The sequence below is a fragment of the Octopus bimaculoides genome, chromosome 14, assembly GCF_046866305.1.
Source record: "Octopus bimaculoides isolate indiv1 chromosome 14, ASM4686630v1, whole genome shotgun sequence".
Lineage (NCBI taxonomy): Eukaryota > Metazoa > Mollusca > Cephalopoda > Octopoda > Octopodidae > Octopus > Octopus bimaculoides.
In genome coordinates, this window is record NC_142941.1 from 60333034 (window position 1) to 60348048 (window position 15015).

At 36.1% G+C, this 15015-nt stretch overlaps 1 protein-coding gene across 10 annotated transcripts in view; it reads right to left on the reverse strand.

The window, feature by feature from the left end:
- Positions 1–15015, reverse strand: part of LOC106876396 (uncharacterized) — a 199765-nt gene that overhangs the window by 62929 nt on the left and 121821 nt on the right. For 2 of the 10 annotated variants that reach the window (XM_014924920.3, XM_014924925.3), the window contains exon 1: positions 7136–7410. The exons of the other annotated variants lie outside the window; for them this stretch is intronic. In XM_014924920.3, the coding sequence (XP_014780406.2) occupies positions 7136–7213 (78 nt within the window). In that variant the 5' untranslated portion in view covers positions 7214–7410. Of the gene's footprint in view, positions 1–7135; positions 7411–15015 lie in introns of those variants that run through there. 10 annotated transcript variants of the gene reach the window in all.

Below are 15015 nucleotides of genomic sequence, written 5' to 3' on the forward strand. Positions count from 1 at the left end.
CACACATTTTCACGACTAAAGTTTGGATTCAGTGGTGTGAAGATGAGCCCAGGGAGGTTTGAATTCTCAATACCGTCGATTTAATAACAAACATCTTGCCAATCAGTGCTGTTTACAGCCAAGTGGACTGGGATATTTGAGGGTTAAGCACCTTTACTGCAGACTGAAGAGAACATTTATTATATGTATGTGTGCTGCCACAATAAAATGTACCTTGTACACTTTGTAAGGGGTTGAGAGAGTTTTATAAGCTTGTCAAAAACATAGCAACTTCACTAGTGCTGGTGCCATGATAAACTGCATTCAGTATGCTTTGTGGAGCAGTTTGTAAAGGGCATTCGACAGTGGAAATTGGGTCAAAATGAAATATATGAGATGTGATCCTCTGACCAATCCAAGAAAATAATAACTCAATAAGAACTGACACAAACTGTGGCAACCCATCTGATCCATGATTTATATTCATAAATATATATATATATATAAAATAATGATATGCAAATAAATAGAGAGAGCTGTTCATATGTATATGTTCATTCATTCAAAGTTGATGATTGTTACTTGGAGTTTTTCGTGTATTTATTGAGGCAATAAAATGCCTGAATAAATGCATCCGTGAGAAACTCAGAATAGCAACAGACTAAATCATCAGATTTGAATGGATAAATAAAAAAAGCCAAAACAGGCTTTTCAAACACACACACACACACACACACACACACACACATACAAGTGTGAGTGTGTATGTGCGTGTAAGTAGACAAGATAGGTAGATAACACAAATTATTTGAAATAAAATATATTTCATATCTGATGGTACGTTTGGCTGAATATAGCTGTGGGTGATGGATTCCCTCCATCTTACTAATACCTGTACACAAACACATAAATGAAGAACAAGTATTCAGATTAAAAATAAGTACTAAAAGCACTGAGATTCATTAAGTATCTAAAAAGCTCTGGATATTCAGTTAATTAATAACAGGTTTTCTTCTATTGTTTTGAGAGTTAGCAATCATATACCAAATCGATTTTTGTGGTCTTGAAGAATGAAATTCTTCCAAAAGTATGGTATTCAAATACAGGAAAAGTAAGCAAAGAAAAAAAGAAAAGTAAAATGGGTACTAAATTTATAATGTTAATAAGGGAGGGAGTTTCTATATATATTCACTTACCTTGATCATTGTACTAGCTAAATCACTTCCAACAATTTCACTACATTTTTTTGAAAAAAATGTGAACCACAAAATTTAGTGAATGAGTTTAAATATAATCATTTTGTTGCTTAATATAGCTGTAAAATCTCCTTCAGAAAAGTTTTGACTGTCTTATATGAGCATACACACACATGAATATATATTTTAATGAGATCGACAGAGGTAATGAAAGATCTTCTAGAAAGTCACTTGATCTGCTCAATCTAGCAGCTAAATCTCCCAAAACAAACTCCCAACTGTTTGTAATATGAAACCCTATAAACCCTTTAAACCAGCAAAAAAAAAAAAAAAAAACTTGTCTACAGTTACAGAACCTTCTCAGTTTAACAGCCAAATCTATCCTTAAATAACTCTTTGCCATTTCCCAAATGAAGGAAGACACAGCAATATCTGGTTTCTAAATGATCCAGTGACTGCATCCTTGTCATAAGCCTGCTTGAACATAATAGTCTAAAGCTATTCAATGCCAACTACAATAACCTGTCACAGAATCCAGTAAGGGATCAGCTATGTAGTCACTTTTTGTGCTAAAGGTAACAGCCAAATATCTCTCGAATACACCTTCCTGTCTCATAGGGAAAAAAAATCACACTAAGAAAAATCTAGAACATCATAGGTCTGCTGGATCAGAGCTGACTTGAGGATCAACAACATTAAACACTGCTTCAAACTAAAATTTTATTTTACAGTAGCAACAATTAGAACTTTGCCTGTCTGTTTTTGCTTTTTTTTTTTTATATTGTTTTATATCTATTTATCTAAGACATCATGAAAACATTAGCTTGCCTATTGCTGAAGTAGTTGTTTTCACAGACATGGCTGTCCTTTCCTACTGCTAAGCACATATCTAGGGCAACCAGAGTTAAGTGGAAATCAAACAGAGGAGGTGCATGTTGCTATTGCAATGTTGCTGACCTCCAGATTTGTTCTGATTCCCGACTGCACAAACCCGTGACTCTAGCTATTCCAGTTGTGACAGTCCTGTATCTAGGATTACACCAATGTGTTGTTTCCTTTTTTTAAGATGGTTGGGTGTGATCTGAGAGAAATTTAAGTGTTATTTCTGGCTTGTTAAACATCTGTGTTGAGACTCCCTTAATGGTTTAAGAAATCTATGTTGATGTGCTAAAAGAAGAATGTGAATCAATACTTTAAATAGACAACTTATATAGGATAGCTTCTTTCAATTTGTTGAGAGACGGTCTAGCTCCTGTAGTTCAGTTATAGAAATGAATTGGCTCCATAGATAAGGCATTGGACTATCAGCTCATAGGTCAGCAGTTCAAATCCCCAGCTGGGGATTTGTCATATTACTGAATTTTGATAGTGTTAACAGCAGGTATAAGCAGTGTTGATGGTAGTGGTGATGTTGTAAGTAGCAATATTATTTTATCAATCCCTGGAAAGTGGAAATGTAAAGTAAATCTAGGCAGGATTTAAATTCAGTCTGTAAAGAGTTTTAAATAAATACTGCCAAGTATCTTATTCACTTCTCTATCCATTGACTTAACATGACATTTCATTTAAAATTGGCTGATATGAGAGATAAAAGGCCTAACTTGAAACTAGTATGATTGAAATACAGAGTGTTGGGAGTGGGAGGCAAGGGTTACTGAATACTGTAAAACATTTAAAAGCCCAATGTTTCTCCAATTTCTCCAATTCCACCATTCTATATAATAATGTTTCTAATACAGGAACAAGACCAGAGATTTGTGAGGAGGTCTTAACTGATTTCATTGTCCCAAGACTTAAGCGATACTTTATTTTAGTGACCCTGTAGGGATGAAAGGTAAAGTTGGCCTTGGCGGGATTTGAACTCAGAACTTTAAGAGTCAAAAGAAATACCACAAGGCACTTTGACCAGTACTCCAAAGATTCTGCCAATCTATCACAACAACAATAATAGTCCTTTCTACTACTGGCACAAGGCCTGAAATTTTAGGGGTGGGGACCAGTCGATTACATTGACCCCAGTGCATAATTGGTACTGAATTTATCAACCCTGAAAGGATGAAAGCCAAAGTCGACCTCGGCAGAATTTGAACTCAGAACGTAAAGACAGACAAAATACTGCTAAGCATTTCAGCCAGCATGCTAACGATTCTGCCAGCTCATCACCTAATTATTGATAATAATAATAATAATAATAATAATAATAATAATAATAATAATAATAATTTCAAATTTAAGTATAAGGCCAGTAGTTTTGAATGGTGGGGTAAATCAATACCATTGACCCCAGTAGGACTGGCACTGTATTTTATCAACCCTGGAGAGATAAAAAGCACAGGTGGTTTAAATTCAGAATGTAAATCGGTAGAATAAATACCACAAAGCCTTTCCCACTGTTCTTAGTACAACACAAAACATTTATATAGAAGAGGGTATGGTTGATTGAACTAACATCACAATATTACTAGCATTCTTTTCAGTTTCACTAGCTCCTGGATAAATGAAAGACTAAGTTGATCCAAATAGAATTTCACCTCAGGGCTAAGAACAGAAATCCCTTAAGTGCTCATCCTCATCATTTAACGTCCATTTTCCATGCTGGCATGGGTTGGACAGCTCACCAAGAGCTGGCAAGGCCAGGAGCAACACCGGGTTCTATAGTCTGTTTTGGCTTGATTTCTACAGCTGGATGGATGCCCTTCTTAATGCCAACCACCTTACAGAGTGTACTGGGTACTTTTTTTACATGGAACCATCACCAGTGCTTTTTATGTGGCACCTTCACTGGTGCTTTTTTAAATTGAGGGGCCAAGGTGGGGGGATCTTATGCTGAGTATAGGAATGCAGCATATAAGGATAAGTATAAATACATTAAAGAGAAAAGTAATACTAAGATCTGTAAAATATTGTTAGGGCATTTTCACATTACTTTTGTTAATACTGAAAGTCTTAAATATATCTAATTTATTTTGATATCAGAAAGGAAAGTATAATAATAATAATAATAATAATAATAATAATAATAATTCTTTCTGCTGGAAGCACAAGGCCTCACATTTGGGGGCGGGGATTAAGTCGATTACAATGACCCCATTGTGTAATTGGTACTTAATTTATCGACCCCGAAAGGATGAAAGGCAAAGCTGACCTCAGCAGAATTTGAACTTAAACAAAGTGGCAGACGAAATACCACTAAGCATTTCGTTCGATGTGCTAACGATTCTGCCAGCTTGCCACCTTAATAATAATAATATTAATAATAATAATAATAATAATAATAATAATAATAATAATAATAATAATAATAATAATAATAATAATAATAATAATGGTTTCAAATTTTGGCTCCAGGCCAGCAATTTTAATGGGAGGGGGTTAGTCAATGCCATCAGTACCAGTACCTGACTGGTACTTTATTTTATCAATTCTGAAAGGGGGAAAAGCAAATTGACCTCAGCAGGTCTGAACTCGGAGTGTGAAGTGCCAGGATAAATGTTGTAAAGCATTTTTTTCTGATGCTCTAACGATTCTGCCGATCTACTATTCTTTCTTATAACAACAACAACAACAATCCTTTCTATTATAAACACAAAGCCTGAAATTTGGTGGGGACAGGGGCTAGTCAGTTACAGCGATCCCAGTATTCAACTAGTACTTATTTCATCAATCCCGAAAGGATGAAAAGGAAAGTCCACATCAACAGAATAATGTTGATGATGATGATGGTGATTAATTACACAGGCACGTTTTGTGGGGAATGGGTATAACTGGTTCAGTCAATTTCAGTCCCTCATTGGGGTTTATTCTATCAAAACCCTCCAATCCTTCCATTTACCCCTTGGAAGGATAAAATACATCATGACTAACAACCGTGTGAAGGTAATAACAATAAGGAGATTCCTGTATTTGCCCAAGGGCAACAAAAATAGAACAATAAAATACATTATTGGACAATAGATAGACATACATGAACACAAGATGTGATAAACCTTTCTTACTCCCATAGAAAAAGGATGATGATAAACAGGAAAATCCCTTGAATAGGGTTTAGAAAACAGTCCTAGAATTTCTATGTTTATCTTCCATGGAATATTCCAAATGGTAGAAGATAGAATAAAAATGTTGAAAAATAGTCTCACTAAAAAATTTTCAGATTCTAGTATTATTGCGTAAAAGACTTCACTTTCGCTCGCTCGCTCACTTGCTCTCTTTCTCTCTCTCTCTGTTAACTAACAACGAAAGACCATACAAAATTATTAATAAGTATTTCCAACTTTGGCACAAAAAAGAAATCACAAATTTTTCAGAAAGGTGGTGGAGATGTGTGGTCTATTGAATAAAACCTGTCTGTTTGACTGGTAGTTGTTTTAATGGACCCAGAAGGAGAAAAGTAAAAAAAAAAGGACAATGTTAGAATTTGAACTTGAAACATTTTGGGATGTAAAAAAAAAAGTATAACATACAGTTGAGACATCTAGTTCCCCACTATATTTTCAACTATAACACCAATAATAATAATAATAATAATAATAATGATTTGAAAGATGGCTGAAAACTTGTGGATGCCTAAGGTTACAGGTAGTAACTCACAACCTACGTAAATGTTACCAGGAATAAGACCAAACCAGAGTCAAACCAAAAATAATAATGTCTAAGTAATAATAATAATTATTATTTCTAAAAAGGGCACAAGATCTCAGATTAGGGGACAGAGAGGTGATTAAACTGACTCCAGTACTTGACTGGTATTTTATTTTATTAACCCTTGAAAGATGAAAAACAAAGTTGACCCCAGCAGGGTTTGAACTCAGAATATAAAGGCCCAGAACAAATAAAGGAAGATATTTGTATGGTACTCTAACCATTCTGTCAATCCACTGCTCTGTGGCTACCAATAAAAATAATAATCATGGATTCTATTGTGAACATAAAGCCTAAAATGTGGGGAGACAGTGAAGGTAAGTCACTTGATCCCATAATATGACTGGTATTCTATTTGGCCAGCCTCAGAAGAAATGAAAGTGGTTTCTAAAATTTGTAGGTATTGTAATTTGAATTAGACCAGTGAATAGCTGGTTCTTACATCATCGACATCTCACAGATGAAAGAGCCAAAATGACCTTAGTGTGATTTGAACCCGGAACCCTGAAGCATGGAGCTAAACACGATAAAATATTGAGTACAATGCCCTATAGCTGTAGATTTTCTTAATAATAATAATAATAATGGTTTCAAATTTTATCACAAGGTCAGCCATTTTAGGGGAGGGTACAAGGCAATTATATTGACCCCCAGTGTTTCACTGGTACTTAATTTATCGACCCCAAAAGGGTGAAAGGCAAAGTTGACTATGGCGGAATTTGAATGTATAATAATAATAATGATAAAGATGAAGATGATGGTGATAGTGAGGAAGATGACAATGATGGTAGTAATGATGACGGTGGGATGATGATGGTGATGATGACGGTGGGATGATGATGGTGATGATGAGGTGAGTGATGATGATGAAGATGATGTGTATTTTGGAATTTATGATAATGGCTTCTTATACAGAGAATTCCTGAAACCTATGATTTGTAAAGAGAATATGTGAAACTAAGATGTTCGTGCCTTCTTTTAAGAGCCATAAAGAATTCATCCGAATGAGAAAGGGTCCAACAAGGAATCATTATTGATTGCAGATGATTCAATGAGAACCTTAATACACACGTGTCCCTCTCTCACTCATTCTTTAGTTATATATATATATATATATATATTTTCATACATTCGTTTATTAGTTTTATTTGCTGGGCTATGGGCATACTAGGCCGTAACATACATATTTATAAATGAACACACACACAAAATCAGATACATTAAGATATATAAATATAAAGATTAGGTGAATAGAGAGTTGAGAGATGAAAAGTTAAATGCAAGAATATGGAAGCAAAAACCAAAACGGAAGAAAAACTTACATCACCAGCCAGTAGTCTCCATGGTGTCTGTCTTGAGACAGACTTCACATCTTCGTGGGTTATGAATACAATCCCCATTTGTACAGTTGTGTCTTAGTAGACACATACATTGACAGGCGACAAAATTAAGAATTAATAATAACGCCAAGGCCTCGACGACGGCCACAACTAACAAACAGGAAAAAAAAATCACTTCGAATTACTTAATTCCATCCATATTTCAATAGAACATGGAATGATGACGCCGACGAGTAAACTAGTTGAGAACAACTGACTAGATAGAACGATAGTTAGATCGATCGAGTACCACTATCGTTTAGCTGCGTGACGTATAAAGATATGTATAACTCTGTGTGTATATGTGTGTGTGTGTATTTCAGAGGATAAGGTGCCTCAGAAACGTCAAGTAGAAGCAACTCTGAGACTTGTTAGCTACATACGTATGGTGTATGAGTACACATGAGTATGTGTGCGTGTGTTAGGATACGACGTGATGTATCATACAAACACATTTCTCACGCACACAGCTACACAGCTAAATATAACATATACACATACATATATGTGTGTGTATATATATATATATATATATATGTATATTCACATAGACAGACAGCACCGTTTCATAAATGGTTAGAACTAGGTCAGAAAAGGAAGTGGCGGCAGCAGCAGTAACGGTGGGGAGGAGAAGAGGAAGGGAAGGTGGTGCTAGGCAACTGGTAATGGTAACAGCAACAGCAGTGGAATAGCAGCAACAATGGCAGTGGTAGTAGTAGTAGTAGTAGCACCAAGTGTAAGAGATAGCAGTAGTAGTCGTAGTGGTGGTGGTGGTAGTTAGCAGAGGCGGCGTGCCTCGGCAAGAACTCTATAAACACTAATAGCACCGGACTGCAACGTTGGGCAACGGAAAGTCACTGACTGGAGGGTGGGTGGGGAATATAGGGTAGGGAGAAGGTAAGGGGCCCGGTCGGGAGAATACCAGGAGATGGAGCGAAGTGTGTGTGTGTGTGCGGGGGGTGGGAGGAATTGAGTGGAAGACGGATAAGTGTGAGTTGTGGTGGTGGTGCTGGTGGTGGTGGCGGTAGGACTTTTTCGGGGGGGGGGGGGGGGCTGAAGTGGGAAAATTCTGATTCTCACACATACATAGAAGCATACATACACACACACACACACACACACACACAAATATACACGACCTGATGTTTGTTCCCACACTGTTACAGACAAAATAAATAAATAAATAAATAAAAACAAAGAAATAAATAAGAATTTCAATTCCCATAACCTCCACCATGGCCGCCACCACTGATACCACTACCAACACTAAAGACATCCCACCCACCCAGCAGCACCACCACCACCGCCATCATCATCATTATCATAATAATAAAGTAATTCTTTCACTGCCACTAATTACTCTCGCCTTCACCACTCCCGCTGGCATCACTACCATCATCAACATCATCATCATGTTCTCTATTTTTATATACGTAGTTTCCTTCACCCTTCCTTGAGCTCACACACACACACACACACACACACATCACAATCATCAGTGGAAACAGTCTCAGAAAATTAAGGCACCAGGATTACATATGGGAAGCTTAAGGGAAGTGATTTCATAATTTTACATTTCTATAAGACATACGATTAATGTATAAATGGCACAAATATACATATGCATACGTATATACAAACATATACACCCACAGTCGTGTGTGTATATATACACTTTATGTAAATATATTTGTGGGTGTGGGTGTGTGTGTACTGAAATTGTATCAAATACGAAATGTTTCATTCAAAAGTTTTGCCACCTTTTACAAGGAAACGAGGAGCTTTCTGGTACTGCTGCCCCACCCCCACCCAACTTTCACTTTCCTCTCCCCGCCTCCTCCAATGAAAGGAAACTGCGGTCGGTTGATGTTCACTGAAATGTCACTCAGGGCAATGGATCCAAACTAATGTAAAGTGTGAAAAGAAGGAAGAGAGGAGAAGAGAGAGGAATAAAACCTATTACAGGTGTTTAAAAACTTCTGTTTATGATTTGGAGTCTAAATTTATTTGGCTCGGGTTTTTTTTCCCCCTTTCTTCCTTCCAGGTTGATGAATTAATATAAATCAAGCATGTACTGGAGATGATGTGACAGTTTCCATCTCAACCCCACAAAATTTCTGATCTTGAAAGAAGATAATTGTTAACTGTGCCAGACAAAATGCTTTGCAGCATTTATTCCAGTTCTTTACCTTGAGTGTTCAGATGGCATTGAGGTCAACTTTGCTGTTTGTCCTTTCAGGATTGATAAAATAAATACTAGTTGAGCACAGGGGCTGATGTAATTGACTAATCCCCTTCTCCTAAAATTACTAGTTTTGTGCCACAAAATCATAAAGAATTATTATTGTTGTTATTATTATTATTGAGTGAGAGAGTAGTGCATGCCTTCAAAGTGACACTGGGTTAAATATATGAAACCCAGTATACCCATCATGACTACCCGTTTGATAAGGGGACATCAGGCACATGCATCACAACCATATGTGAATGACATGGTGATCTCATATCAATATAAACAGCCCATGACCTTGCAGGTGGCATCCAGTTAGAATTTTAGTCAGGTCGAGTAGCCCATCCCACTCAACAGGTCCCTGAATAAGGGTTGAGGGTTGTTTAAGGATGTTGAACAAAACACCCATGCTTCCAAAGGTGAATTATCCAAACCTCAAAGAATTTCTCTTAACACATTGCTATGATGCTCCCCTGCTACTTCTACTCATGATCAGAGATGCACATATTGTCAGCCACTAAGGGACATGCGCAACTGGTTAAGGTCAAACAACTGACAAACAAATTTGTGGTATTGAGCAGAATATTTTCTGAGTGAAATTTGAGAAACACTACACAGAAGTTCATCAGTGATCCTCTCCTTGGGTGGAACTCTTAATCCATCACCCAATTTGACACCAGCTTCTGGCCCTTGGGTGCCTTTACTAATGTGCACACTATTCCAAGTAATAGGTCCACATCGCCAATCTGAAGATAACTTCCTCTTACAAGTTTTAGAGGTCTGTGAAAAGGTTATGGGTACTGACCTTTCTCCTCTCTTTAAGCCACTCGTTCTCAACCAGAGTCCATATGACCTTTGGGGGTTGTTAAAATTTATGTGCAATAAATTGCTTATACTTCTACAATGAACAAAATATTTTATCAGTTTTTTTTTTTATTTACACAATTCCTAATAATATATAATTATAAAAATATAATATGATTCTTTTTTAAACATGGAATGGATATGAGAGTCCAGTAGAGTTAATTAGGAATCAAATGGGTCCATATGTAAACAATGATTGAGAAACACTGATGTAAACCATTAATAAAAACATTGACAGAAAGCACAAAACAGAATTTAGGCTACATTGAGGTTGACTTGATGTTATCAGTGTTTGAAATATTAGGCAGTGAATTAAATAAAATAGCAGGGAGAATATAGAGAAAGCATTCATAAGTATAGAAGATAAATTAAATTTCTTATAGTTTATAACATCAGTATAATCCTTTCCTTCTGGTGTTGTATGTCAATGAGTGCCAATTTATAATGGTTTCTAGCATCCAGTATTGGCACATTTGAAGTCAAGAGCATAATGGGTTTAATAAATCCCAGTATAGAACTAGTACTTAATTTAATAACCTCTAAAAACAATAAAAGATAAAGTTTGACTCCAGTAGGATTTTTTTTTTTTCTTGTTTTAATGTTTGCTTTATCGAGGTTTATTTTTTAATGTTATTTCATTAAGGCATTAACAAAATGAATTGTTTTAGAATAAAGAAATTTTGAGGTAGAAAAGGCATCACTTGAACGTGAAATTTAAAGGATAAGATGATAGAAAAACACCTAATTTCTATTGTAATTGATTTGCTATATAAAGAGGAGGAGGAGTAAAAAAAAAAGGGGGGCACCGTCATTGCTGTTGTATAAATATGGCTGCCATTGATTTAGATGGGATCTGAAAGCAAGGCAATCTTGCAGCTAGCAGTTTGCTGGCTTTAGGTTTTATTCATACAGCAAGCATATGAGGAAGGGAAAGGGAGGTAGTAATACAATGGAGAAACATCCCTGATTCTGAAGCCAGATCTTAAATTGGCAGTTCAACAGGTTGTAAAATTGCAAGGCAGCCTTTCTCACCAGTAGCATATGCTGCACTGCATTGTGGGTAAAATGAGAAAAATAAAGCACCATATAATGGAAAAAATGCCCATATTTCCTATGTTTTACACTGACAATCACAGATTTAATAAAAATATTGCTGGCAGTATAGCAAACATGGTAGGATAAGGATCTAATAAAAAACTAATAAAAATAAACAGACTGTATTTGTATGTATAGAGTGAAATGTTTTCTTATGAAAGGTATATATTTAGGTGTTACTTATATATATTCTCTCCACCTCACCATTTTTATATTTTCAACATGTTCTGCATGGTACAGAAAACAGCATTCTATATTTAAAACATAACATTTGTTTTATGAAACAATATTGACAGTTTCTCTTGCATACATATATATGTATGTATGTATGTATGTATGCATGCATGTATGTGTGTGCACGTGTGTGTGTGTGTGTGTGTGTGTGTGTGTGTGTCTATGCATTTTATATATTTTGACTTTTTATAAACAGCCTCAACACAAAGAGTATGCTACCAAAATCTCTGTGTGCCGGTTGAGCAATCATTGGACTGCCAGCCATGACTTAACTGGTTGAAACTTCGAATTCACTGTCAACAACATTATTACTTAAGAATAATAAACTTGTACTCTTTAAAGGTATATAAGAACTGATCAGATTAGTGTAAAATTGCTTTTATTAAAACTGAACATAAAAACAAACACACACCCATACATATGGGTGACCTCCTATGTGGTCTAGTGGTTAGTATATATGTGTGTGTGTGTGTGCACATGCTCACAGATCTATACACACACATCTACAAAATTACACACAAATATAGATTTTTTTTTTCAAGGAAAAATATTTCTCTCCCTTTTGCATAATTCAATTAATATTGTTAATCAACCAACAGATTTAGTCAAATCTTATTACAGGTGGCAAAGATGGTTTCAGTCACTGAACTGTGACCATGCTTGGGCACCACCTTCAAGGATTTAGTCTATTATATCAATCCCAGCATTTATTTTGTTGATACCTAACGGACTGCTAAGTTAGGGGACATAAAAAGACACAACAGTAGTTTTTGGACCAGTGTGAACATAATATACAGTTATCAAGTACTAAAATTCCACTCACAAGATGTTTTTCATCCCATAACTACAGCACAAGACCCTTGCCCAAGATGCTGCACACTGGGGTCAAATCCAGAACTAAGTAGCTGTAAAGCAAACTTCCTAACCATATTATTATGTATGTACCAAAGTAACACAAACTGTCAACTATATTTAAGAAACAATCTGTAGAATTTTATATTTCCTTTCATCGATACTTGTACTACTCCTGTACATTTATCATAATAGAAGTTTTGAGTCTCTCTTAGTCTGGCAGAGATTTCACTGCACTTTCTATGTACACATTATTTGTTCTAAGCATCATGCATTGACTCTGTACATATGCTTTTCTTATTATAAAAACAAGGCCAACTCCAAGGCAGTACCAGAATATCATGCTCTCATTTGATAATTAGCACTTTGGTATTCACTCCGTTGATCTTTAAACTTTTGTACTCATAACCATGGTTCCAAGTAAAAGATATTCAGCTATGGGAACCAGGTCACAGGTCATCTGCATAAGAAGATTCCAAGGACAGTCAGTCCTCAAACTCTTCTATCATAGCCTCAAAAGCTATTAGAATCACAGTGGGGGGGGGGGGGGGGCAAAGCAGAGCCTTGATGGACATATGAATTTCTGATTAAATACACTGGTAACACTAAACTTGCTGACAGCGCCCTCACACATGTCTTGAACAGATTTTACAAGCAATTCATCAACATCTCATTTCATTAGTGTCTACTTGACTTACAGAGCGTGGGACTGTATATGGAAAAAAAAAAACTTTCTTCATATAGATAAATATGCAGTAGAGATTTTGGTACTGAGCTAAGAAGTTCTCTTGAGAACGCAAGATAAGAGAGAAAGAAATGAATGAGACAATGAGACAAAGTTCTAAGAGAGCAGAGAAAATGAGTGGGAGAAAAGACAAGTAAACAGAAAATGTATACACACACACATATATATATATATATATATATATATATATATATATATATATATATATATAAGAACAAAGAGGTAGAAAAAGAGAAAGGAGGGGGAGAGAGAGTGAAAAAAAGAGGGAGAGAAAAGTGATTGAGAAAGGTGTGGGTAACAGTGAGAGTGACAGCATGGTTATAAAGAAAACCTGGAGAGATAGAGAGGGGGGGGGAAGAAGCAGGAAGAGAGAGAAAGAGAGAGATGCAGATATGGTGAAGGCAATGTCAGTACCAAGATGACATTATAAGAAACATAGAGAATTACATTTACTTTAATGGCAGCAGAACATAAGCTTCATTAAACCACTTCCTGGCAGTACTCTTGTGCCAGGAAAGAAAAATAGAAAAAAAGCAGATCTTTGGTTTGGGCTATATATTTTAATACTTGTTTATTTCCTTTTGTTCCATAACCTACTTTATATGCAGAAATATCTTCCCAATATACTTACAATTTATTCTCTTCTAATTGAAACAAAAGTTTTTATGCCAGTTACTGATGGGTTTTTTAAAATTATATTTTACATTTCTATGGATGTCATGGGTTGAACAGGTTTGCAACACAGCATTGCTCCGTGTGTCTCAATGTTAAGAGTATTTTTAATGATGATGATGTTAAGTCTCCAGACCAACTAAAAAAGTTATATTTATGAAGAAAGGCCAAACAGCTCTTCTTACTCTTGCTTGATGGGGCTGGGGTCATTCCAAGTTAGTTGTCCCAGAGGTGTGATGATGCATAGAACTCACTAGTGCTCTCAATCACTGGTGGTCCCATGCCAGCCCCTCTGCATTCTCCAAGGTGATGTTGAGCCTCTGGAGATCTTCCCCAATCATGTCCAGCCATATGGCATGGAGCCTGCATCTTACAACACATCAGCCCACAGCCTCCCCACTCATAGCTGTCCATCACATGTGCCGATACGGACATGTCCTCTGTCTCTTACTAGTTCATCCACCCAAACAGCTCTGACCAAATAATTTTGTTTTTAGACAGTATCTTGGACCTTATTACCCAATATGCATTTTTCTTTTTAAGACAGTATGTTGAGAGTTGATGGTGATTAGGTTGCTATTTCATGTAAGTAGGTTGGAGACATACAATTTCCTTGTTTAATGTATATCTCAATATTGAAACACCTGTGAGGACCAAATGTTTTAGTCTAATTAATTTCATACCATCGGCTCATGCCAAATTTTTACTCAGCATGCCTTATCTTTTTGAATTACATGTTCAGACACTGAATATGGATACGGTTTTGAAGTTCACTTCAAAACTATTTGTTTGGTCTTCAATTCCACTGCATGACATCTTGGGCAAGTGTTTTTAACCATTACATTTGCTCAACCTAATTCTTGTGAATGAAATTTGAAACCTGTCAGAGGGAATATTATTTTCTTAACCTGTTGCAAGGTTTAATGTCATCACCTAGACCTTGGGTACCATTACCAGCATCCACTCCATTGCAAAATTCAGGCTAGTCTCCAGTTTAAGGATATACTTTGTTTCTTTTCACCAGTCTAAGGAGGCCCTGAAAACGGTCATGGGCACATCCTGCCCATTCTAAGTTCTACAAAAGATAAAATAACTGGCAAGGTTAAATAATTGAAGATAGATTATTTTCAT